The sequence below is a fragment of the Chionomys nivalis genome, chromosome 6, assembly GCF_950005125.1.
Source record: "Chionomys nivalis chromosome 6, mChiNiv1.1, whole genome shotgun sequence".
NCBI classification, from domain to species: Eukaryota; Metazoa; Chordata; class Mammalia; order Rodentia; family Cricetidae; genus Chionomys; species Chionomys nivalis.
This window is the reverse complement of record NC_080091.1, coordinates 83,128,868-83,156,473: the sequence shown is the minus strand read 5'-3', so window position 1 is coordinate 83,156,473 and position 27,606 is coordinate 83,128,868. Positions and strand designations below refer to the sequence as shown.

The 27,606-nt window shown below is 33.2% G+C and overlaps 1 protein-coding gene across 10 annotated transcripts in view; it reads left to right on the top strand.

The window, feature by feature from the left end:
* Epha5 (EPH receptor A5) overlaps positions 1-27,606 on the top strand; it is a 285,266-nt gene that overhangs the window by 207,825 nt on the left and 49,835 nt on the right. For 3 of the 10 annotated variants that reach the window (XM_057771265.1, XM_057771262.1, XM_057771257.1), the window contains 3 exons: positions 2,466-2,625; positions 6,267-6,372; positions 25,802-25,867. In XM_057771265.1, the coding sequence (XP_057627248.1) occupies positions 2,466-2,625; positions 6,267-6,372; positions 25,802-25,867 (332 nt within the window). The remainder of the gene's footprint in view (positions 1-2,465; positions 2,626-6,266; positions 6,373-25,801; positions 25,868-27,606) is intronic. The other 7 variants (XM_057771266.1, XM_057771263.1, XM_057771260.1 and 4 more) reach the window with 3 other exon arrangements.

The window sequence follows — 27,606 nt, the reverse complement described above, 5'->3', positions numbered from 1 at the left end:
ACACTGAGATTATTCCAGTATATATTAATGGGCTTTAATCAATTTGCATACTCTTTGCTAAATTACTTTTTAAAAAATATAGCATTGAACTAACTCGACAACCACAAAGTAAAATCAGACACTAGTTACAAACAACTAAGATATCCTAATCATAAAATCAAACAATGATGTATTTTGTGAAATACCCTTTCCTTTTTCTTGTAATAAAATATTCAATATATTTACAGAATGCATTTATTCTACATTGTTGTTCTTCATTAGTTTCATCTGTACAAGCTTTTGAGTAATCAAATTTGCCTATTTAAGGTGTTGTGATTTTCCTCTTTTGTATTGATAGACTTTCAAATCCATTTTAAATAAAAATAATCTGAGGTGTGGAGTCCTATATATACATGTTAACCATATATTTGGAATTTTAATGTCAACATTCCTGTGCTCTTAAAAAAATCCTTCCTATTTTATATTAAAACTTTTTTATGAGAAAAGAAAATTGAAATTATAGCAAATATATTTTAATATAGCAGTGGTTTTTACTAGATTTCTCTTCACAAAGTTAAACACCTTTCAAAGAGATGAAAATAATATTAGCAAATGGGATATTTAATCATTTCTTACTGAAAGTTATTACTACAATCATAGCCAAACTGCAAAGTTTATTACTGAGAACTGATGATATTTAGGCTCAATATTGAAAAAGAGTGAATAATATAATCAGGTTTATTCAGTCATAAACTTGAGCATCCCCTGAACTCTCTGTAGCTACAGTGGATCATAAAATGTTGTTTACAATATTTAGGAACAGCTCAAGGAATAACTTTTTATTTCTGTTATCCTAGCATTAACGCAATAGACAGAAGGTAAAGAAGGGCTTGTGAATCAGATCCATCTTCTAGCACTAAATTATGTACTTTAACTTCCTTATAAAATAACAAAATTCCCTCAATATTTCATAGACTAAGTACTTAATCTGTGCATTAATATCTAAAGATCAATGGCAGTGCAGAATGAATCAGAAAACCTTTATCTATTAGAAACAAATCAGACCATCCCAATTTAGAGATGAATTTGGATATACCTAGATTCATGATGATTTGATGTGTTGAAACATATAAATGAAGACTGATCAGCTGCTTTAAAAAAATAAGTGCTTCCAGGTTTATGTTTTGGGTAGTATTGGTGGTGAATTGGAAAGTAGTTACATATCACCTTCATTATGAAGATTTAGGAAGAGTTGAGCATCCATTAGATCATATATATAAAGCCACGAAGCATCTTCATGTTCATTCCTTGTTTCATTCTTACCCCATTCTGATGAGGACACTCGGGCACTATGTCCTATTCCAAAGTAAAAATATAGGTAAAAGTGAATCTACTGTAACAGGACGGGACAGCATGTCAGCCTGTGGTTAGAGTGTCATGATAAATGTTGAACTTTGTCCTAGGACATCGAGAGGCCATGGGGTGGGTGGGGTTTTCTGTTATCTCTCCAATAGGAACAGGTTTCCTTTCTTTACCTTCCAATCTCTTTTCTGTTCTACCTCCAATCACTAAGTTGCTAGTCTCTCCTACAACCAGCACTTTTAAAAAATGTATATATATATATATACACACACACACACACACACACACATAATATACATACATACATACACACACACACACACACACACACATATATACATACATGTCCTGTATTTTTGCAATTTTCTTTACTGATTCCTGTTTAGATTAAATCAAACAAAATTAAAGCTTATTGGAAGTACCTATTTCATCTCATAAGCTTTAATCTAATTAAAAACCAAATTTATAGAAGATTTAAAGCTTACATGTAATCTGAATACTCAGGAGATAATTTCAGAATTCTGGAGAGCTTGCAAATAAGTTAGGGATATTACAAGAAGTTGGTTCTACAGAAGCAAGCACATAGTCATAACATAAATGCAGTCTCCCGAGTAATGCTTTCCTGCAATGTTATTAAAGATTTATTTCTTGTATGTGAGAGACAGACAGACAGAGAGACAGACGAGAGAGAGAGAGAGAGAGACTGCATGACTGTATGTATGTGTACCATGGGATTGTAGGAGTCCGCATATTTAAGAGGGCAGTGGATGTGGTGAACTGACCTTGAGTCTTCTGACACCCCAGCAAATGCTTTTTAACAGCTGAAACATTTCTCTAGTCCCAAATTATAATATTGTTAAATGTTATAAATTTATTATTGCCCAAGGCATATATGATAGATACGTAACTAAAATGTCGTTAAAATGGTTATGTTCTGGAAACGTTTGCTGACATACTAAAATGCTTCAGGGGTAGTAGAGATATCTTTGGTTTTGTTTTCAGTGTGCATATAATAGGAAGTCTTTGCTTGCTTTCTGTTCCATTTTATGAGTTTTCTGTTTTGCCATCAGTAATTCATCTGTTGAAGACTGATTTTTCCCCCTTTCTTCCATATGCAATCCAAGGACCAAGAGACCAGCTATACAATTATCAAGTCTAAAGAGACCACTATTACCGCGGAGGGCCTGAAGCCTGCGTCTGTGTATGTCTTCCAAATTCGAGCACGAACAGCAGCAGGCTACGGTGTCTTCAGTCGAAGATTTGAGTTTGAAACCACACCAGTGTGTAAGTCATTTTAATTACTGTCAACCCCTGTCTCTGTAATGGTTACCAGAAGAGAGCCTGTGGATCGATAGGCTCCCGGGGCTCGCTGTCAGCTTCTCTCCCTTCCCTCTCCACTTCTGACCCCTTCAGGTAGGAGGCCTTGGCCATGCTCTAATGGTAGGTCTGTGGGTTAACACTGCCCGGCTCGCCTGCCCGCTTTGGTCCACTGAGAGCTGCTACATCAAGCATCTTAAGAAATGTTTAAGCCGTGCTTTTAAAGACTTCGTTCCCCCAGGTGCCGTGCTTTATTGAATTATTGCCATTTACTTTTTACTTGCTTTATTGAACTATGCTACTTTAGTCTTTCTAAGAAAATTCTACAGGGAGCTTTCTTTAGCATTGAATTTGACAAGAAAATGGTGCTTTCAGGATCCAATCTGATTTCCTAAAGTAAAAATTAAATTTGTGTCAGAATCTTGGAATGGAAAATCTAGAAATGGTTCTGAAATGCTCTTTCGTGCCCGCTTCGTGTCTAATTTCATAAAACATAACTTCAGGCTTCAACAAATGATTTTAGATCACTTGTCCTAAAGCAAATACATTGAAGCTAACTTAGAAGACAAAACCATGTTTTGTTTATGGACAAGGAAGATAGTACTATTAGTTTTCTGCTAAGAAAGTAACACATGTGAGGAGTGTAAATTGTCATATGTGTGTGTATATGTATGTATATAAATGTGTCTGTCTGTGTGTATGTGTGTGTATGCATTGTGTGTCTGTCTCTGAGTATATATGTACATTCACACATGCATATGCGTGTGTATGGATTTATGTGTGTTCTTCACCCAGCACCATACTTTGCATTGGAAAAGAAAACACACAGTTAAAAAGTAACAAAATAAAAGTGTATTTATTGGATTAATGTTATAATTATTAGAATAATTACAACAATACAATTTAATAAATTCCCATGATATGGTCCTCTAGGAACCCAAATTGCTTTTGTTTAAAATCTTTCTAATTGATTTACACAAATAATCTTTATTAAGTGTTCAACAGACTCCCTTGTGCTACCCCATGAGACATTATAAAGAAAAAATGTCAGTGGTAGAAATTGCTATTTCTTTCATACACAAAAAATGCATGACTTGAATTTAATTAAACATATAGAAATTGGAATCTAATGCTTAGCTTTCAGATAAACTTTTAAATAGATATAATAGTGGGTATTTATGAAATCAGAAAAAATACATACAGTCTGCAGAATGAATTAATTATTAAATCTCATACTTTAATCTTACAGTGGATTTGTTATAAAAGATATATTATGGCACCATCCTATTGTAATTGTTTTAACTGTATATATATTTCACTAGTATTGAATGCTCTACTAGCTTACAAACTCTAGGAACAAAGTATACAAAACATTATATATATATTATACAGACATGATCAAAATAAGCTTTGATGTTTTATAACTACAGAGGTCAAAAATCTCATTTTATAATCAATTCCACTATGCGTATGATAGATTCTCAATACATTATGAACAATATTCAGATATAATCATTTTACAAGTTTGAATCAAAGTGATAACTGGATAAAATATATGATGAATATGGAATAAAAAGCAAACATATTTAGTAATTAATAGGGAAGTAGTTAGTAAGGAATATTAAGTAATATTGAATAGAAACCAGGGAGATGGAAACAGTATAGCTTGGTGGTTTGATATATTTTCTTGTGCATTTTCTCAAACCTGCAGGAGTAGAAATGCTATGTAACCATCAGTTTTAAGCATATTTCCTGTGACAACACAATCAATATAAAAGGAAATATTTATTGAACACAGCAGATTGAATCTATGGAGAGATACAATTATTGAAAACAAAAATCATCTTTTGATTTTTTTAATTGTTAACTGATGTTTTAAATGACTTTTCTATTGATGAGGAAGACAAGAAGAAAGATAAGGGAAAAGAAAAAAAGAAGAAAGAGAAGAGAGGGGAATCAAAGAATTCATCAAATATAAGCACTCATGGTTTACTTTAGAGAACATGGGTCACTACAGAGAGCACCGGAAACAGCAAAAAAGAAACCTTTATTTACTTGTTTATTTTGGTTAACAAAGCAACAGGAGGAATGGTTTAAATACTGAGCTAAATATTTCAAGTGAAGAAATTATTTATTGTAGTTCATATATGTAGATGAGGTACTCATTGAATTCACAATCATCCATAGCCTTGAAGGAGAAGAAAAGTTTCAGAGAGAAGAAACAATACTGACTTTCACTAGCTAAGATTTTACTCATATAAGCTGTTGAAAATATTAGAATATGTAGAATGTTTTGACTTGGCTGATATATAGGTCAGGACAAGGAGGTACTTATAAAAAGCTCATCTTGGACAGAAATCATGCAACTACAAGACAATACAGAGAGATATGGAATCACAAATTATATATACCAAGATCTGGCATAGGAATGGTAAAAAGCAAACAGAAACTGTACTTGCTACAGGCTTTGAAAACCACAGGTTTGATATTGTGAGGCTGTGCAGTGCTGCGCTGAAGCATCGGAATGATTCTGGGACTAACGAGACCTCCTAGGTACCCCACTGAGAGCGGTTTGCTGTATGTGTTTTCTAGATAGGATGGTTATCAGTACAACATAAAATTTATCGTGCTTATTTAGATACCACTACCTAAGACTTTCATAACCATATTGCAACCATTGTGTTGATAAAGTTATAAACTGCTGTAAATCTATGTGTAAAAATATGTAGTAAACAAGTGCTTCAAATTTGTCTAATCATTGCCAAAAGGCTTTAAATTGACACGTTCATAATTTTCAGTCATCCTATTGATAAAATATTGTGACATTATATTCCTCATGTAGCTGGGCTATTAAATTAGATATAGACTTTGGTATTGCATTTTATTTCAGCAAGGTCAGAGATTATTATTTCAGGCATTATGTATAGAGGGAGGAATTCTTGAGGTAACATAGTTATTTTCCTAGAGAACAACATCCAAAATCTAGAAATGTCAAAGCTTATATATTTAACATTTTATTATACAATGTTATAAAATTTTGTTATAAAATATATAACATTCTGGCTGGAGAGATGGCTCAGAAGTTAAGAGCACTGACTGTTCTTCCAGAGGTCCTGAGTTCAATTCCCAGCAACCACATGGTGGCTTACAACCATCTGTAATGAGATCTGGTGTCCTCTTCTGGTCTGTAGGCACAAATGCAGACAGAACACTGTATGCCTAATAAATAAATAAATCTTTAATGTATATATATATATATACATATATATATATAACATTTTGTTATACAGATGAATACATGCATGTGTTTGAAGTCATAGACAAAAATTCCCCTTTACCTTGCAAGGTGCAAATAATTGTGGTACCACATAATCTGCATTTTATTATAGAGAGAAAATAATTTGTGAGCATTGGGCTTTTGATTTATATTTGGTGAGTTAATATTTCCTCCTTCAAATGCCTTTCTGAAAACAGACATTATGCGGTAACATTAGCTGGATGCGGGTGAATTGTTTAAACCATGGTCAATTACCTGCTGTGAAGCAGCTCACGTTTTGACGCATGTGGTACCTTTAACTACAAGTTCTTTTTTCTGTGTCTTCTGTCAGCAGTAGCAGCATCCAATGATCAAAGCCAGATTCCCATCATTGCAGTGTCTGTGACCGTGGGAGTCATCTTGTTGGCAGTGATGATTGGCTTCCTCCTCAGTGGCAGGTAAGGGAGGAAAGAGTTTCTGAACCTTTGCAGCTGCTCGCTCTCTCACCTTGATCCAACTATGTGGCTGTTAAGCACACCCTAAAACAAATCAAAGAAGCAGCATGCCAGGAGATAATGTCTATGTGTGTGCCTTAGTTCTTAAGTTTTATCTTGTCCATGTTGCTGCTAATTGTTATCACATACTTTCCCTTCTTACATATAGGCTCTCATCTCCACAAGAACAGTACTAAATGATATTGCTTATTCTGTCATTAGTAGACTGATATGGATCTTCTAACACAATGCATTGCTAATTCTGTATATTTTATATGTCAAAAGAATTTATCATTGTCTGATTCAGTTTTAGTCATTGTTTAGGATGTCCAAAGGAACTGCCTGCTAGTCATTTGAGGAATAGGACTAGTATTTATATAAGTCATAAATTCTGGAGTAAAAAAAAATAATGTAGGAAATTAACAAAATTTGCATGACTGCAATAAAATTGGGAAATTATATTAGAGTTCTGGCAAATTATTGGATACTATCATGGATATGCTGTAAAGATGTTAATATACATACATACGTATTTTCTGTCTTAGGGTTACTATTCCTGTGATAAAACATCATGACCAAGGCAATTTGATGAGGAAAGGGTTTATTTGGCTTACACGTCTTTTTGTAGTTCACGATTGAAGTTAGTCAGAGCAAGAGCTCAAACAGGACAAGAAGCTGGAGGAAGGAACTGACACAGAAGCCAGGAAGGGGTACTGCTTATTGGTTTGCTCCCCATGACTTGCTTAGCCTTATTCTGTATAGAGACCGGAACCATCAGCCCAAAATTCGATCCACGCACAATGGACTGAGTTGTTACCAGGCAATCACTAATTTTTAAAACGTTGTGACACAGGATCATATGGAGGCACGTTTTTCAGTTGAGGCTCTCTTCTTTCGATTACCTCCAGTCTATGTCAAGTTGAAATAATCAGAACCAACCCTCTGTCTCTCTGACAACAAAATAAGCAATTGATAAACGCTTAATACATGTCTAAGGTTGTCCTGATTTCCCTCTCACTTTGAACTCTCTTTTCATAGCATAATTCCTTGAATAAGAAGTCTCAAGTACAACTTTGCCAACATTTTTGTTAATTGAACATAATTTGATTTCTCAATGGTGCTAAATAAATGAACCCATTTTATTTTAATTTGTTTAAAAAATATTATATTACTATATCCAAAATTATCTTCATGTGCATGATGATAATTTAAATTAACATGCAAACTAAAGGAAAATATAATTGTAACAATACTTTCATAATACTGAAAAATACATTTTTAGAGTATGTTATGGTGAATGTAATACAATTAAACTATTGCAAAAATGTCAACTTTTTATTCTAATAAGAACTCAAGATAAAAAGAAATCAAACGCAAAGTTTCAAAATCCTATTAGATAACTTTTGGCTGGCTATCTTTTAGATTCTTTCTAACTAGATGTGATTTTAGAATACATATAATTTTGTTAATCTTGAAAAGTAGCACTAATTTTATAAAGTAGAAAATAATCAACTCTTTCAAAGGTGTTCATTTTTCGATAGGGCTTTTTACTTCAAGGCTTACAGTTTTCTTTTTACCATAATATTTCTTAATAATGTTTAAAATCCCATATGACATTACGGAAAAATTGACAATCTTTCAACAAACTATGACTAATTATCCCAAGAAGATTAAAACTTAAATCCTCTGTAATGTAAGCAAACTGTAAGTTTCTTTAATCTTTCTCTTTCATCTCTTAGAGTATTGAACACAGATGGGTTCTTTATAGCTCGATTTGGGTTTTTTCCTTACATTTCCTATTTCATAAATATAGTTGTTTAATCTGCAGGTTTTGTGAGACATTCATTTCCACAAGTTAGAACCTCTTGCTATTTTACTTTCTTGCTTCTTTTTTCTTTTTTAACTAGCCTTTCCCCCTCCACCTTTTAAATTTCCCCTTTTAAACACAAGGGCATAAATATTGAAAACTGACTCTGACAAATATCTTAGTCTAATATAAAACTTAAAATATAATATAAGGATACATAAAAAGCAAAGTAAAATTGACTATACAGAAGTGATTCATTTATTTGACTCTATCTTTAGATTTTAGGGAATTAAATAATGATTCGTGATATTTTATTTCTGAAATCTAAATTTTTCATACGTTCTCACATTTAGTTACATCAAATAAAAATGGAGATTTTCTTTTTACTTCAAATTAATTCTCAGAGAACATCTGGAGATAAGTACACCTTATTAGAACTTGCTCAGTCATTTATATTTATACTTTCTGTTTTACATCAAGCCCCAGGGCTTAAAGCCTATTGCCTATTTTGAAATTGGAAAGCAAAGAGCAGGGAAAATATCCTGAAGAAGAGAAGGATTTGGTTTTTCTGCATGGTCTTTGATGAGACTTTTAAGAGTATTCATTTATGACTTTCATGTTGAGATATTTCTAAGATAATAAATTCAGTATGAAAAAATTCTTCCTGACTAGAAAATATTATTTCTTGGACCAAGGTTCTTCTCTTGTGTTTTTGAGTATGTGAAGAAGGCATGCCTAGATTTAGATGCTCTGTTATAGTGCCTCAATATCCCACTAAGAAATTGACACTTCCTCCTTTTGACATGACTTGCTGATTCCTGAGGTGAGTTTCTTTAGCAATGAATGCCTATTGTATCTGCAGGATAAACTGTAAGAAGACATAGAGTAACATCAGAAACATAGACAGCAGTTTTATATGAAACATTGCTTAGTTTCCTCTCATTTTACATGAAAAGTAACAGTAAATTTTGTTTTGTAATTTTCTTCTGATTCCTCATGTATATCAGACTGCAAATGATTCAGTCGTCACAGATACCCATCACAATGGTTTATTGAGATTCTGGTACACATTCCTAACAAGGTCCCACCTGTGCATTTGAGAAAAAAAGAGCAATCACCTTTGTTCAAATACTTATCTTTTCTTTTAGTAGATTTATAAGTAGACAGAATTTCATAGGACTGAATTAAAATAACGATAAAGAGAACAGACTTTTGATACTTTTGAAACCCACATTTTTTTTCCATTTGTACAAAAAGGATGGTCTGATTAACGCTCCCATTAATAATGAGCCATAGCTGAATTCTTATAATTAATAATCAGTTCTACATAGAAAAATAAACAATAGTTTCAGAGTAAAAATTTTCAGTGTTCACTTGGGACCATGAATTATACAGGAGTTTTTAATACAAATTTAGATATATACCAGAACTCTGGCTGCATCTACATTAAACAATTGTGATTTTTTTAGACTACAAAGAGGACGTGCTATTTTTGCAGAGCACCATCCAAAACTCACCTGGCAGCTAAAATCCATGTGCAACAGCACTTCCAGGAGATTCAGTGCCTACCTCTGCTCTTAATATGTACCAGGAAAACAGGCAGGAAAAACTCTTACACATAAAATAAAAATAAATAGACCATTCAAAGAATAAAGAATTGTGAGTGTTTTGTAAGTGTAAAAAATATTTTAAACTTTCTTTCAAGGAAGTATGTTGCCTAATGCAAATAATAAGGTAATAATATTGTCAGAAATAATTCTAATGTTGTCTAACACCAATTATGCATGAGCCATTAGCGGGTACTACTCTCGGGACTTCACATATACTATTTCATCACATCATGTCTCAATGCTGAAACTGTCTGAATCATTGGGAATAAAGTTATCTCCCTGCTTTTCATGAGCATTGTTAAGAATGTCCTTCCCTAAGACTTTTTCACTGCTCTTTCCCACATCTTCATACTCAGTTTAATAGAGAACTACACGGCTTATGTGTTATTCCTTTCAAGTCTGCACAGCATCTTATACTGTCACAGACAAGAAAATGATAATCTATGGGTCTTTCTTCTGCCTAGTACAGATGGTTTCTCAAATATGTCTTTATCTGGTTTTTGCTCTTTCTTTTTCAGTAAATTATAAGACACAAGATGGTAGAGAACATAGGTATTAGTGAGACTGTGTATGAAGAATGAGTGACTTTGGGTGCCCAGGTACTACATTTGCAAGTGGAATTCAGAGAACAACTCTACAGAAACTGACTTTCTTCACTATGTCTCGAGTTAGGATTTCTCCATTTGTGCTTCTGCTGTTACTCTGCACACTTCAGTATCTGGCCTATAAGCACCCAACAACTTCTATTAGTCAGCTCGTTGTTTCAGTAGTAGTGAGAGAGTTACAGATGCTTGTCCCGCCATCCAGCTTTCTGAGAGCTCAAAGGATTAAACTCCAATTGTCAGGTGGCAGTGTGATGGCTTTTACCTGCAGAGCCATCTCTGTAGCTCCTTTCATTTCTTTTCACTGTAGGAATATTCCATTACATGTAATCATGAGGTGTGTCAGCTGTTGTACAAAAATTTCCCATTTTGTTTTGCTAGAATGAGGGGATTAACATTAAAAACTTTACAGAGTTATTAGTAAAATTAATAAAAATGTTTCTTAGAACTTAATGTCCATTGATTTATAAGAATAAAGTGAATTACTCTTCTGTCTTTCTTTCGACAGGATTACCTGCTAAATTGTACTTCATCACAACTCATTTCTAATGTTACCAATGCCATTAATATTCTTGATTTCCTTAAGATGGTTAATTTCATTTCTGTATATCCTTAAAACATCTTAGATACTGAAATATTTTCAGATACCACTTATAGCATCAGTTTTCATTTGGTTGATTGATTGTTTGTTTTTTTAAGAAATGGTTCCTCTGGGTGACCCTGGTTATTTTGGGACTAGCTCTGTGGAACAGGCTGGTCAAGAACTCTGAGATCTGAATGTCTCTGCCTCCCAATTGCAGGGAATAATCAGAGATGCTTAACACTTTCATTTGAATGATATGTACATCAGAAGAGGAATATCCTGCTAAGGAGTTATAAGAGTCTATGAAGCTAGAGAACAACTTGTCGTTGGGTTAAGGATCACTTTACCGAGCTGAGCTTTGAATGCAGTGCTCTTAACTCTTCATTTTTAAAGTCAATAATAATAGACTTAATGAAACCTTTATATCAAGCTCTAAAGAATAAGTCGATAAACATAAGAGTGATCATTAACTGAGAGGAGGATGAAGAACTCATCTTCTTAAGAAATGGTCCAGAACAGTAGACACCCACAAGACTCATCCTAAGCATAGGATAGAAAATGAGGAGAGTGGATCTCACTCTGCATACACTCTGACATCCCCCTTTCTTTCAATCAAATTTCTACTCACTTCTCAGTGTTTAAACTTTGGCCACATATGAAGACCTGTAACAACTATTCTTTCCATGCTAAAGCCTCCTCCATTCTTCAACTAATGGCTTCTCTCTTTACACTAAAACATTGAAATGAGGTATCAGTTGTTTCTTATAAAAATTGAAACTTTCCATCCCAAGTTACAGTTCATTATGTGTATATGTTCTCTCTTTTGTCTATTAAAAAAAGGAGGGAGATATTTCTGTGGCTTTCATACTTAATGTAATTGAATGAGTTACTTGCTCATAAATTACAGAATTAAAAACCAACTGTGCATCAATCACTATATGAAGTGATTTGCCCATTATTAATGATGGCAGTTGGGAAAACTGAGTTATGTTAGTAATGCCAACTTATTATTTACAGAATCTCTGACCAATAAATGCACAGTCTTTTTATAAATGATGAATAAATAGATAGATAGATAATTAAATAAACAGTGATTTAAAGAGAAATTAAAAACCTTGGCTTATCATAGCATTTTTGACACAGCTGTTTTATAAGTATTATTCAGAAGTAAGTAGTAGTGCTTTTGTAAACAATAATAATATAAAGCCGTTTTTATTATTCCTTTTATGTAATAATAGATAAATTGATAGTTTTGATGTGTACAAAGTAACATGGATTATATAGTTCCAAACTTATGAGAATTTAAGAAGAGAATGATATAAAAATATATTTTAGTATAACACTATTTAAATTTGGATGGAGGCAAATAAACAAATATTTATAATCTCACATACCATCAGTATTATAAAAGAGTTCACTAAAAGTAATTCTCAGTGGTTTATGAGTCAACGAATAGATACGATTTCATAAAACTGAAATATATCCAGGCAAACATATTGATTTAATACTGAGAGTTATTATCCAATCTATTTTCATATAATTACATAAGGTTTGTTTTTGTGAAAAGGCTCTTAAAAATAATTAGAGAACAGATCATAATTTATTAATGAATGACAAATGAGATGAAGGCAGAGTGATGCTCGGAATCCTAGGAGCATAGCAGCAACTAATTGCCCCCTATGGGGAGTCAATCACCCTAGAAAATTGACCCTAACAGGGTTTTGGCTCAATTGCTCAGCAACATTGAAAATTCCACCCGTGATTTCTCACAGATCAAACACGTAAACATTACTGTATATCTCAGAACATTGTATTGAATCGAACATTTCAAAGCAAAAACTCTGTGGTATTGAGACAAGTAATCAATGTCAGTGATTTGCAATAGTGCAGACTGTCTTTGGAGAGATTCTAGAGATGTTTCTATTTCACTTTTTGCAAAGCGTAAACCAAAACCATGCCTTCTCTAGCATGTTCATTGCCTAACCTCTATTTCTGTTAAGACAGTAAGTGATTTATTCTTATTTGAGATAGACAGTGGTAGCAGCCAGAATTAGATGGGCTCTATAAGTTCTCGGCAGGTCTGGGAATTTCATTCCATCTTTTGAAGGGTACAATGCCATGAGCTTTCAAAGGAATCTGTGATGCAGCACCATGGTAAAAATCAATAGCATTTCCTTGAGCCAAAATATAGAACTTCAACAGCAGCAACAACAAAAACTAAATTTCCTAGGAAATTGCCAGGAAACAGAGTACAAAGTTCCAAATGAGCTTAAACATTGACCAATACAACTGCCATTATACAAACCATAGAATAGTACAGATTTCTTACAAAATTCCCTTTCTTATTATTCCTTTCTTTTCCCATCTCAAAGACAATAATTTCTATGCATTGGGTATTTGGCATCCATGAACTTTTAAAAGTTCTTGCACATGTCTCTTCTCGTGTCCACATCATTAAGGAAACTCGTGTGTGTGTGTGTGTGTGTGTGTGTGTGTGTTGATATTAGCTATTAATTAGAGGCCATTTGCTGTTCTTTCTTTTGTTAATGACCTGTTACCCATCTTCTTGATTATTTTGGAACTCATCTGCCTTGAATAGAAATTGTTTGTTGAGATTTCTGTCCTTTGCATGGAAGTAGACAGATAATTCTCACATGAATAAACACAAATAATGCTCAAGAAAGCAAAATAAATTAATATTCATGTATCCTAAAGTGTGAAGATGCATCTTTCTCTGTGTTTGTGCCCACAAGGCAATAGATTCGAAGAATGGAAAATTCTCAGTCAGAACCTTTTTTGATGTTTCTCTTTTAAAAAGAGGGTTGGGGAAGGTTAAATAGTATACAATTGCCTATTTGAATGATTCTCCAACTTTGGCCTCTGGAGGTATAGTCAACTAGACCTGAGCCTGGAATGACTAGGGTTATGGGATATCACTTTGTGAAATATAGAGATCTGATAGAGGATTTATAGCTCTAAATTGGTGAGTTTTAATGTGAAGCCCATAGCTTTCTGGAAAGAAAGTCTAACTCAGGAAGGAACAATCTCTCTGTATCTTGAGTTGTTTTATTACTACTACTATGTGATGTGTGTGTGTGTGTGTGAGCGCGCGCATGTGTGTGCGCATGTGCATTTCCATACCAAAGCACCCAGCTGAGGATCAGTAGATGACATTGTGTGTGTAGTTACTTTCTTCTTCCACCTTTATGTGGCTTTCAGGAATTGACCTCAGGTGGCTAGGTTTACACAGTATGTAAGGTTCTCTCCTGAGAAGAGACCTCAGGTCGCTAGGTTTACACAGTATGTAAGCTTCTCTCCTGAGAAGCTCAGCAGTCATCACAAGTTTAAGATTTCCAAATATAACGTGAAAAATAAAAGTATATTAACAAGGAAGTTCCCTTGGACCAGCTGAAATAGAAGAGATATAATAAATATTTTTAAGGTTATTTTTTTTTAATTTTATTTATTTTTTATTCTTTTTTTAAAATTTCCACCTGCTCCCCGTTTCCCATTTCCCTCCCCTCCTCCCAAATATTGCCCCCTCCCCCCACTCCCCTCCCCCTATCCCCACTCCTCTTCTCCTCCCCCCACACCATTCCCCCTCCCTCTCGATACTGAAGAGCAGTCCAAATTTTTGCTTGATTTTGTTCGTCATTTTACCACTGTGCTGTGTCCTCTGGAAGAAACAAGTGAGGAAGACAGCTCAAGGCAAGAGAACTTTCTCGGACTTGTTGCTTCCGAAGGTTCAGTCTAATAGCTGGTGGCTTATAGAAGACTAGAGAAGTTCACAGTATTAATTGAGGATCAAAGAAAGATCTTAGCTAACATTTTGCTACATTTTTCCCTTCCTTTTTTCCTTTTCCTTCTTTTCTCAGCCCATGCTATGATGCTGCCCACATTGACTATAGTTGTGTCTGTCTGTCTCTATGTCTATCTGTCTGTTGGTCTCTTTCTTTCATAGTCTTTTCTAAAAATGATTTCAAAGACACGCCTAGAGGTGTGCCTCTCCATTTTCTAGGTGATTTCAATTATAATCAAATGCATAATGAAGAATAATTTGGATCACAATTTCCTCATTTTGGCCTGGTTTTCGTCCTGAGAGAAGAAATATTAATAGCTTTACTAGTTTAGAACCTTTCACATTAGAGGAAACCTCTTCTTTCTCAAGTTTTCATTATTTCATTGCTCTTCTAGAGTGAACTCCAAACCAAGCATTCTGATTTTCATGTATTTCCCTATCCATGGACATCACTCACTTGCCTCCGGGAATTTCCCTTCCTTCTTATGGAATCAGTTTGCTACTCTGACACTAATGTACTTGTTCCATTTTACTTTCCAGAGGCAAATCTGAGATCCTTTGGTTAAAATTATTTTTTTTCTTGTAAAATTTATGTATCCAGCCAGAATTAAATTTTTAAAGATACAACTATCAGATGTATTTTTATATATCTTTAAGCACTGAGTACTTATTATTTCACTTGCTTAATATTTCACTTCTGATACTGATTCATATTTATCTGATGGGTAAATTAGCTTACAGCTTTCTTGGTTTCATGGGTGATCTAGTGGCGCCATTGCTGTGGGCCTGTGATAAAGCAATGTATCAATTTAGAGCAAAGTTGTTTAGCCCATCTAAGCCAAAGAACAGATGTACTGTTAAAAATGGGTAGGAGATAAGACACACATTTAATTGCCTGACCCTGGTGACTAGATTCTCCCAACTATCCCACAAATGCTTATAAGATTCACTAACTGATTCAGCTATGAATTTGGGATTATTTTAAACTTTTCATAAATTATCAAACTCTTAATATCACATTCATTTCCAAAAATTCCATTAAGTTTTAACAAGCTTTGGTACATGAGATTTTCTCCAGGTACAGTTCATATTCAAATTAAAAAAAACTTGAAAGATTGAAAATATTTTAAAAACCAGAATATAATAGTTCATGGTGCATTAGTATTATAATGTCTAATCTTTCACATATATTTTCACTCCTTTATCTTCATTTTTTCTTGTTGTTATCTTGGTGAGAATGTTATTATTATTATTATTGGTGTCCTTGGAACCTATCTGAGTAGTTCAAACAAAGATCAGTAAATACAAACATTTTTAGGAATACTGATACATACAGATGAATAGCTGTTTATATCTCATGACATCAATTAATATTTCTAACATATCCTGAAACAGTCTAGTGGCTTATAACCTATTATACATTTTCTAGCTTAATATGATTAAATTGGTGTGCATTTTTTATTTCTTCATTTTTGGGACAGTATGTTTATGAATATACAGGCAAATTTTAGACATTTTTCATTATATATTATAAATTACAGATATATACTATGTTTCCATTCACATTAACAAAATCATAGAATTTCATATAGGGAAAGTCAATTATTGAAGTTTCCTGGTAATTTCTTTCAGAGAGTATAAAAAGATTCATTTTGTGTGTTTGTGGATTTATACTTTTGTAGTCCATAAATTTATGTAAATGTCTAACACTACCATTACCATCCCTTGAAATTCTTGTCCCTCAATTCTAAGTTATAGTGTGCACTATAAATCTAAATAGATCTTTAGTCTATACCGTTTCTCTGTCAATCTACTTGATTTGTAGCAACACCTTATTAGACTAAATTTTATAAAACTAGCATCTTTTTCGGTGTCGAATCAGGGAACTACATTGTAGGGACCTTAAAATCACAACTATAAATCAAATATGTACATTGTATGGCAATATATATGTATGTGTTTCTATGAAATTATATTTATAAATTAATTGCAAACAAATTTCATCTCATTATATTATATAAATAGAATTTATACATGAAATATGTAAATAAAATATATATAGTAGCTTACAGTTTTCAACAGAACAATATATAATATTAATACCTGTGGTTACTAGTATAATAAATATTACTGATTTCCTTAGCAAACAAAATTTTCTTTCATGGAATTAATTAAACTGATCTAAAAATGCAGCATTTATATCACTCTCAAATACTGCTTACTTCTTATAATACATTCTTCATATAATGCAAGTTTTTCCTGTGTTTTTGATACACATGTAGTATTGTATCTTAATCCTTAGTCCCTTTAACTTCACCACTATTGTGATAACAGGCATGTTTCACATATAGTAACATACAAGTTTTGAGCAACCAAAGATTGTTTCTTCAATAAAAATAAACTGAAAAAACTTTAATAGAAACTAAGTCAGAGTAAAATCTTTAAAAAGATATTTGATAAGAAGTGATTGTACTAACATCATTTGCATTTGACAGAGAGCCTCAAGCAGAGACAGGATGATAGTGGAGTAGCTTTATACATGGAAAAGGGGGCTCAAATATCCTTCATGTATGTCCCAAGTAGGAATTGATGGCATTCGAATGGTTAAATGGGATAATTGAAACAGGGCTTTCTAGGTGATTTGCCTGCCTCTAGTAATCTACAAGTCGGAAGTGAGTGAAAGCAAAACTAAAGAAAACCGCAGTTATTAGTAGAAACTTTGACTATTTGGTCTGATGGTACAGAAGTTTCATTTGCTTTTGCGAGGTTTGGCTTCCCTTCAGAAATGGCTAGTCTAATCTTCCACTATTCCTTCTTCACAAATTCTATTTTTTCTCATATACAAACACATTTTTAAAACATAAAGGAGTTAATTCCCACATTCACATATGCAAATATTTCTGAACTTTTACATTTTCAAGGTGGTACAAGAAACCATATGATGTTTTCATTGTGATGCCAAACAAGAATACTGCTTCCTTGGTGTATATCATCTTTCTGTTTTAATCAATTTGTAATATCTGAAAATTTATCTACAGTATCTATCTTTCCTTTGAATTTTAAGTGAGTTTAATAAATATACAAAAGCCAAAGTGGGGGAAACAACAGATAGATAGAAAGGTAGATTGATAGCTAGATAGACTGGATGCATAGATGGATGTATGGATGGACAGACAGAGGTAGATAACAAAGCATCACCAAATCAAGTGTTGAAATCTTGTCAAGACAGCTGCCTGGAGTTCGCAATAGAGAGATCCGGAGATAGAAAAGAACATATCCGTAATGTCGCTTCTAAGTAGTATAACAAACAACAGCAGCAGGTAGACATGTGACAATCAAGCTGGCCACTCATATCATTAAGGAGAACTCAAATGGAGAAGCTGAAGTTTCTGACTTCATGGTTAAACATTCAGCTTCTTTTTCCCATTGTAAGCATTTTTATTTGTTTATACCGAAGATAAACAATAATAACATCAAATGGAACTAACATACCTTTCAACTCAGTGATTCGCAACCTGTAGGTCATGAGTCCTTGGACTACATATCAGATATTTACATTCAGATTCATAACAGCGGCAAAATTATACTTATGAAGTAGAAACAAAATTATTTTCTGATTGGGGGTCAACTCAGCATGAGAAACTGTGTTAAAAGGTCAAAGTATTAGGAAGGTTAAGAACCACAATCAGTGTGTGTTTTCTTGGGCTGTTCCATTGTTCTCTTCCTTCCCAATCACAATGTTAGGGAGTAGTCCAAAACCATGGCACAGAGATATGTTGAGACTAATAGTTAGGTCTGAAAAGGTGGCAAGGTAGCAACCCTGTTTCAAAAGCTAACTTCTTGGTGAGGAACAACATGAAACAACTTACCAATATAATCTGCATGGCATTTGTTTTGGATAAAGAATAAAATATTTAAAATTTTAAAATATTTAAGAAGAATGTTCATTTTGTTTTCTCCTGTCTCTCTTTTTATTTTAAAGCAAACATTCGAGAAAAAGACATTCAATTATGCATGTCAATGATATAGAGAGGGAAGGAAGCATAGGAATATCATTATTCTGATAGATTGACAGACATTATATACGGTTTTATAGCTGGGCATTCTAAACAAAAGTACATGTTCTACAGTGAGACAGTGAAATCCACATTTTCAAACTTCAGAACAAGCTTGCCTATAGTCAGGAATTTGTATGTTGTATTTATTTATTTCTATTACTTTTGTCTAGAATAAAAATAGTAAGACTTTTAATTAATTTTCTCTTTAGGATTTTATTGTTCTACTAGCATGGGACTTTGTGAGAGGGGTAGAGGTGGTGATATACTCCATTTCTGTGAGCATTTTTATGGTTTCCCTCCTACATTTGAAAAAAAATTGATATCATATCCAGGCCTTCCATAATTTCAGAAAATAGTCATGCAAAGAAGAAAGTTCATCTAATTTAATTAACTTATAGAATTGGTCTTAAATATACATATATATGTGTGTGTTGTATATGTATGAATTAAATGTGTTCTGTTATATTCTGACTCTGAAGGAAGTTAAAAAACAACAAATTTCTTGTAAAAATATCTGACATTTTTTGCAGACTAGCTCTTAGAAAGCACGTAAAGGAAACTGAAATTGGTTTTCAGGTAACTTTCAGTTTGTAGTCCAGCAACTAAGAAGGATAAGTAAATATAATTCTATAGCTACGTATTTTTGTGAAATACATAACCAAAATATTCAATAACTGGCATTAAAAATATAAAAGCACAAAGGAAACTTCAATAACATTAATCTTACAATTAACTAAAACCTCTACATATACACATTAGGCAATATCTTGTTTGAATTCTTAAAAGGTATGATAGCATTTATAGTTATATAGAAATGTCCCACTTCATTGGCAGACAATGTAAATTAATATTGTAAACAAATTTCCAGAGATTATTTGAAGTACCTACAAGGAAACAAATTGTTCATAAGCACACCAATGTACTTTAGAAGATTTTATTAACAAGCAGATAATTAATATGCTAATTATACATAATCCCTTTCATTCATTAAATAAATTCTTCCAAGACCATTGTAAGACAAGCACATAATTCAATACAAAGTATTTATTGACTAAGTATTACATCAAAAACTTTTAACCTGTACAGAATCTGGAAACTCTTAATTGTAGTAAAAACAATACTGATATTTTTGTTTTCGAATCAGGTTCCTCATTTGTTGTGGCAAGATAAGATTTGGTCTTTGGGTTTTGTTGTTTAATTTTTTGTGTTTCCTTTCCTAAAATAAATTCTCCTGTTTATAATTTTTTTGTATTGTAAAAGTGAACAAAAGATTTCAATGAATGTTTGCATGCAGTGATAATGCCTGCTCTATCACTGTGGCAAAAATTTACAAGATATTTTATAATAGTCAGTGCAGGTCTAATATATTCTTAAATAAAAAATTATATACAGCATGTTCACTAAAATCCTTTCAGTAAAAGTTTTATTGTTGGCCTTCCTTTGTAAAATGGAGGATATCATCCTATCTTGATGATTTCTGGATCATTCGAATAATTAAATGAAATAACTGGAGACTCAGCATGTTTGTATAGCTGTCAAGAATAGAAATAAAAGGATTGAAGTTTAGTGTAAAGTTCTCTCTGCCCAAATACTGTTTTCTTTTCTTTCACATAGAATCCATTGTCATTCTTTGGTTCAAATAATGATTTTCAATGTAATAAACTGAGTACTTTTTGATTCCACATTTAAAATTACTTAATTTTTGTTTGTATTTGCAAATTTATCTTAAAGGCAGATTCATGACTTCACAATTATGAAATTGTGTATAATTCATTTTACCTCAGTTTTCATGATATAATCTCTGTCATATACACATCTATAATATAATGGAGTGTAGATTGCTGAGTATGCTTAAGGGATCCTTCTATGCTGTTGAGTTATTATTAACTTTATACAACCTAGAAGGAGGAAACATTGATTGTGTTATTGCATTTTCAGGATGAGTGAAGGATTTATGCAAATTTTTATGATTGATTTTGATACGAAATGATCCAGTCCCTCTAGGTGGTACCATGATATTGAGTTCTACCAACAAAAACAACCTATTAAGCCATGAGGTGAAAGCCAACCAACAGTGTTCCTCCATGGTCTCTGTTTAAGTTCCTACCTCCAAGTTCTTCCTGTCTTTACTTCCTACCATGACTTCCATTAACGATGGACTATGAACTATGATCAGAAACAAACCCTTTCCTCATAAAATTTGTGTTTATATTTGCTTCATCACAGCAACAGAAACAAACTAGTTCATGTTCTTCTAGCGTTTTACAACAAAACAAAATTTGTTTAATTATAGTACAAGCTACACTATGGAAGTTTGTTTTCGTGTTCTATATCATTTCTGAATAGGAAGAGAGCTCTGTAACAAAAGTTTTCGTGAAACTTCTTAAACTGTCAGAGTAGGTCAAGGAAATCAGAATGTTTGAAAGAATCTGGTACAAAGAATTAAACAACAAAGAGGGTGTGAAGGGAGGACACTTACATCCAGTACAGTGGTAATGAAGGAAGTGAATAGTGTTGACCCCTTAATGTCGTAACAAGTTCTAAGGCCAATCTTAGAAAAGGATTCTCAGATACATACTATATATTGCAATAGTGGTGCAGACATTCTGAACACAGAGGACTGGTTTTTTATCCAATATTTATTATTCTAGTAAGAAGGTTGCCAGATACTGCTGGTGATCAGAGTGATCTGGGATATTGTCTTCTTAGTTTATTATCTCATCTCAACAAAAAATTAAAGATGTGAACCATACTGAGAGTAAGCAGGGTGTCATCGATCCGATAATTACACTAGATTCTCTCCAGGACAGAGCACTGTTACTCACTGTGGAGTCACTCTTAAAGAGCAAATGATTCAGCCTTTTTTATTTTACTTCTAAGCTGAAAACAGTTGCTGTCCAACAATTACTTTTGTGAACTTGGCTCTTTTGCTGCCTTTGTTTTTCTTAGGATTTCTTACTTGAGAATTTACATGTTTAGGCATTCATAGTCTCTAGTCTTGTTTTTCTGATCTAGTATCTTGAGGATCTCTTCCCTTGAGAATATATAATCACCTGCTTCTATGGCAGCAAGATTATTTTGCTCACACGGACACAGGTGTGCATGAAATCTCTCTCTCTCTCTCTCTCTCTCTCTCTCTCTCTCTCTCTCTCTCTCTCTCTCCCTCCCTCTCTCCCTCTCTCCTCTCTCTCTCTCTCTCTCTCTCTCTCTCTCTCTCTCTCTCTCTCTCTCTCCCTCCCTCTCTCCCTCCCTCCCTCCCTCCCTCTCTCTCTCTCTCTCTCTCTCTCTCTCTCTCTCTCTCTCTCTCTCTCACACACACACACACCATGTATATATGTATGGGAAATTCATCATCTTGCTATAGCTGCCAGTAGTTACTTGTGGAGTTCCAGTTGCTTAGAGCTGCCAGGAATGCTGATGTCCCTATGCTCAGGCTTTGCTCTCAAAAATTTTATTGGCTGTTATTTCCAGTACATTGACTTTCAATTTCTAAACCATCTTAAACACTTGAATTCCAACCTGCCTTTTCTGGAATATTTATTGAATAAGAAAACATATGTTTTTCTACCAACTGGTGGTAGTGTCCTTGTGACAAACTTCTATGAATTTATTTTAAGAGACTAGTTTATGGAGTTACGTTAGTTATTTATCTGCTTCAAATATGCATAGAAACAAAACCTCAGCTCTTTTAATAATGTGAATACAAAAAAGCTTTCATTTCTAAATTCTTACAAAATGTATTTTGTAGAAAATTTTTAAAAAATTACACTGAATTTTAATTAAAAAAGAATAAAATAAAATAAAAAAAGGAAAAAAATTACACTGACCATTCTCTGTATCTGTCTGCATGTAGTTAAAAAGTATTCAATTATATTATAATGGGACTATTTAATATGGCAATAGTATATGAATCATGAAAATAATGAATTACTCTTTTATAAAAGGATCTTTTAACATTAATTATGATATTGCTAAAATTAATTATATTTACTTTGTCCCAATGAAATCTTAGTTTATCAAAGTCCTATTTACATATCCTCTCACTCACTGTATTTTGAAAGAAACCTGTGAACCAGGACAGTTCCATAGTTGCTGCCTAGACACAGAGAGTAAAACTTATTTACCCATCAATTATTCTGCCATCTTAAAACAAGTCAAATATTTGAAGCAATGATGCCAGGAAACCTGTGTACATGTTTTCTGTATTTTTAATTATTTTATTAGATGTATCTAAAACAAAGTAAAATTATAATGATGGTGGAAAGGAATTGTGATTTTCAGGAATACAATTTATAGATTATGTTTTAATTATAGTGAACTGCATGGGGGTAGAAAAGAAAGAGGAGAAAAGAGAGGCATTTCTTCTAATTCATAAGATACTTATAGTTTTATACCTAAGAGCACTAAATAAAATTTTTCTGCTATTGCTCGGATCATGACGTAATTGTTGTTGATGTTGTTGTTAGAACTCTGATTATTGATGATGTACAATCACATTTGGCTGTTGAAGCATTCTTAAGCACAATTCTAAGTATGTTTATTAACCTTTTTCATTGAGATAATTGTAGATTAGGGAGAAATTACATCGTCATTTGTCTACTAAAGATAACTTGATATCTTTGCTTCAGTTAATTGCTATTTAGTTTTATTTGCTGAGTTGTACTGTATATGTACAATTAATGCATATAAACAATCCTTTATTAGTAGATATATGTAAATATTGTAATTGTATTGTTAACAGCAATTATATGAAAATATTACTGAATTTAAATTTTCAGTGTAAAAGCAAAAAAATGTAGATATTGTCATCATCTTCAGAAACCAACACTCTAAAAATTTACAAAGCCAAGATGATATTGTTCCACTTTCTAGTAATTAAATCTATAAGTGTGAAGCACTTTGAGTAAAACTTCAGAGACAGATATTAAGGTTCAACCTGAACACCAGAAAAGCAAAATTACCAGTCACTGGTTTTTATCTCAACCTCAGTCCAAAGTGATGATCCTGCCTCCAGGAAACATCAGAATGAGACTGACAGCTGTCTCCTCCTGTTCTATAATCCTCTCTAGTTCTGAGATTATGGGTGTGTACCACTACTGCCTGGTTTCTATAGCAAGCTAGTGTGGCTACTGGGATTAAAGGTGTGTGCCATTGCTGCCTGGTCTATAAGGCTGCCCAGTGTGGCTATTTTACTTTTCTGATGTTGAGGCAAGGTTTAATTATTAAAATAGGAATGAAATATCACTACATGAGTCTCTATAACACTCTATTTTGCACTAGCAAAATAAAATAAGAGCCACATAGCGAAGGTGACATCTTTCAGTAAGTAAAACAGTACTTGACTTGGGCTGATAGACTGGCCTGGGCCCTGAAGCAGTGTTCTTCTATCTGTAATTTGAGTACTGACACAAGGCAGGAAAGTAGGAAAGTTACTTGCATGAGATTCTCATCTCTGCAGTGGAAGACTATGTGGCATTCTAGGCAGGAATGGGAAGAGTGGATCCACCAACATGATCTGAATTTTGGGTATTCCATAAATTCATATTTGCTTTGGAATAACTTAGACATCCAGCACCTTAGTTTCCTCATCATTGAGATGGGATGAAGCTATCTCAGAACATTGCTGTAAATACAAAGACATTAAAATCTGCCCAAAGAAGGAAGTACTTTAAATTTTTTGTATAACTGTGATTTTATGTAAATATAATTTGAGCTCATTATAAAAATATATGGATATTTACACTTAAACGAATTGTTATACTATCAGTTTTCTTATGAAGTAATAACCAAATACTGAGGCATTTATCAATAATTGTTATTAATGTATCATGATGGTTTGAGAGAGAAAAGAAAGAAGAAGGAGGAGAAAATAAAACATATGGACCTGGATATTCTTGTGGGGAAAATCCATTGGGGTTGTTTCCAGACATGCTTATCCATATTCATAAGCATTTGGAAATATATTGGAGATTATCTTTATTTTCCTTTCTAAATTTCATATAAAATGCAATAGATACATTTCAAGTAAGACTCAAACAGAAAGATTTGAATCATAAGCTTGGACTGGCAGGTATATGATACCATTACTGAGTTCCATTACAGGTCTCCAGAAATTACTAAAATGTGCTCTTCATACAAATAAATAAAAGAGGGTGCATCGAAGCACTAAATCACTTCTCTGCTGCATTCTGCTGTACGTTTATATGGTTTCTACCCATAAAATGCATCTTATTAAATAATTTACTTCATATTTTTGGACATTTTCTATGACTGTTTGGAAAATTAAAAGAAATTTTGAGTGTTGCAATATCCCCAGTAATACATGCACTATCTATAATTTATTTCGATATTGCTATAATCTGACATTATACAGTTAGGATTGAATTTTCAACATCCAAAAATGAAATTAAAATTGATGGTCTTCCAAAAGTTATTTTAGAGTTTCCTAGCATGACATTTTCAATAGTCTTTGATAAGCAATTGCACTGACAAAAGTATTAGTGGATTGATAGGGTAAAACCTTGTTCTCAGTCGAAACTTGAGGCTACCTAAAAACACCTGTCAATAAATAGCTACTCATGCCTTAAAAAGATAACTTTGAGGGATTCATAAAAAACATTTAATCTTGCATATCCTTATTTGCATGTTATAGTAACTGAAAACAATCAATTTAAACATATTGGCTCATTATGTTTCCTACTGAATAACAGTGTTAAGTAAAGTAAAAGTAGCCGCTTGGAACAGCTCTGTATTTCTTGTTCTGAGAGATGTCTTAAGTCAAATGGCACCTTGAAAAAACATTGATTGTATATGTGTAGGAATTTGTGTCTTGGAAAAGTAAAGCAGACAACTGAGGGAAACCCACAGTGTCTTTATGCTGCTCTGAGGGAGTGGGAGCGCTTCCTTATCTTGGGCTCTCTTGTTTGCTTTTCAGTTGCTGCGAGTGTGGCTGTGGACGGGCTTCTTCCCTGTGCGCTGTTGCCCATCCAAGCCTAATATGGTTAGTGTTCCCTCCCGCTTCACTCCTGGGTGATGTCCACCTCTATGTACTACCTCCAGCATTCCCTTACTTTCTCTATCTGTGTATATCTTTACCAGTTAGTAAAACAGCTACTTAAAGGTGACAAGAGTAGATGAACCTCATTCCCAAATAGAACTTCCTAAGCAATTATTTGATAATGGTCATTTTAAATCAAATACTGGAACAGAGTAGAGGTATCTGTCAAGATCTGTGCTTCTTCTACAAGACTTTCCAGTGGTTCTGATTTGAAGTAGGAATTCCAAGGAGTACAGCATTATCATATTTAACATGTCACTGTTTTTGTTGTTCCATTCAACAAAATCCATATCATGCGTGGAAGTACAAGGCTACTTCTGTCTAAGTAAAATCACTTATTCTGTCTCCCAGAACCATGGAGTGTCCATAATGTGACCACAGTCTTCTATCATCATAAATATCATGGATACATGTGGCATTGATGAGAAGATACAATGTAATTAAAATGGAATACAATTATTTCTTATATTTGAAGTGATATTCCTATTTTGATACCACCAAATAATTATATGTTTAAGATTCAATGTCCAAGTGGGATAACCTTAATTATTTGTAAACAAAACAAAATTTAAATATGTAGTCATCTTATAATTTTAATATTTTTAGTTAGAATGGACAGCAGAATTCTGTTCTTTCATTAGAGGGACTCCTACATCATAATGAGCTAGATTTTAAAGTAATCTAGACATTTCTTTTGTAGATTACAGTCGCATTTGTGTATTATTTTCATTTGTAGTCAAAATTTTCAATAAAAGTCAGTTTAAATGCTTTATAGAGGATTACATAGCAACTTTTTAAAAATATATTTATTTAATTTTTATTTCATCTGTATCATGTGTGTCTGAACATGGCTTTGTTAAGGGTGTGAATGTGGCCATGGAAGCCAGAGGAGGGCACTGGATGCTCCGGAGCTGGAGTTATGGTGGCTGTGTGTGATCCAATGAGTTCTGGAAAATGAGCAGTTTGTCCGGAGGAGCAACAAGAGCATTAGCCACTGAGTCAGGGGTGGCATTTTAAATACTACATTGATTTCAATGTAGTAATTTAACATTATTAAGAATAACTGAGTTTTGCCATTAGTAAAATTTGTGTGTGTGGAAATGGGGCTCACACTTTAAATCTGAATAGATCATGAATTCTTTGATAAATCCTCATCTTAATTTTTCAACACAACTACTTTCTTTCTCATGAATTAACTACAAGTTTCATGTAATAGGTGTTTAAACCTTGTATAAATGTGAAAACAGTTCTCCTATATCAGACATTATGAATGTATTTTTATATTAAAATTCTAAGTGAATTAAATTTTAATTCAACAGTGAGACTATAAGTAATCTTTAGATTAAACTACGAACGTCTTCAGTTTTCTATTATTAGTGATCATGAAAAAATATTTTGGCTAAGTGAACAAAACATAAATTTTCAGAGACAATGTTTGCAAAGGCCCTTTTGATAAAATATTCATTGTGCCATTCCCATAGTTACGAAGACTAATTTTCCATGTAAAAACATTTCTCCTGAGAAGTAAAAATGAGAAGTTGCGATGAGTTGTATTTGTAGTTTACATGTCCCTGTCTACAGAGATCTTGGCATCACAGTTTCCTTGTATTTATGTGAAAAAATATGGACAGGATTCATAATGTTCTGCTAGTAAGACAACCTAAATGTCCAATAAACCATTT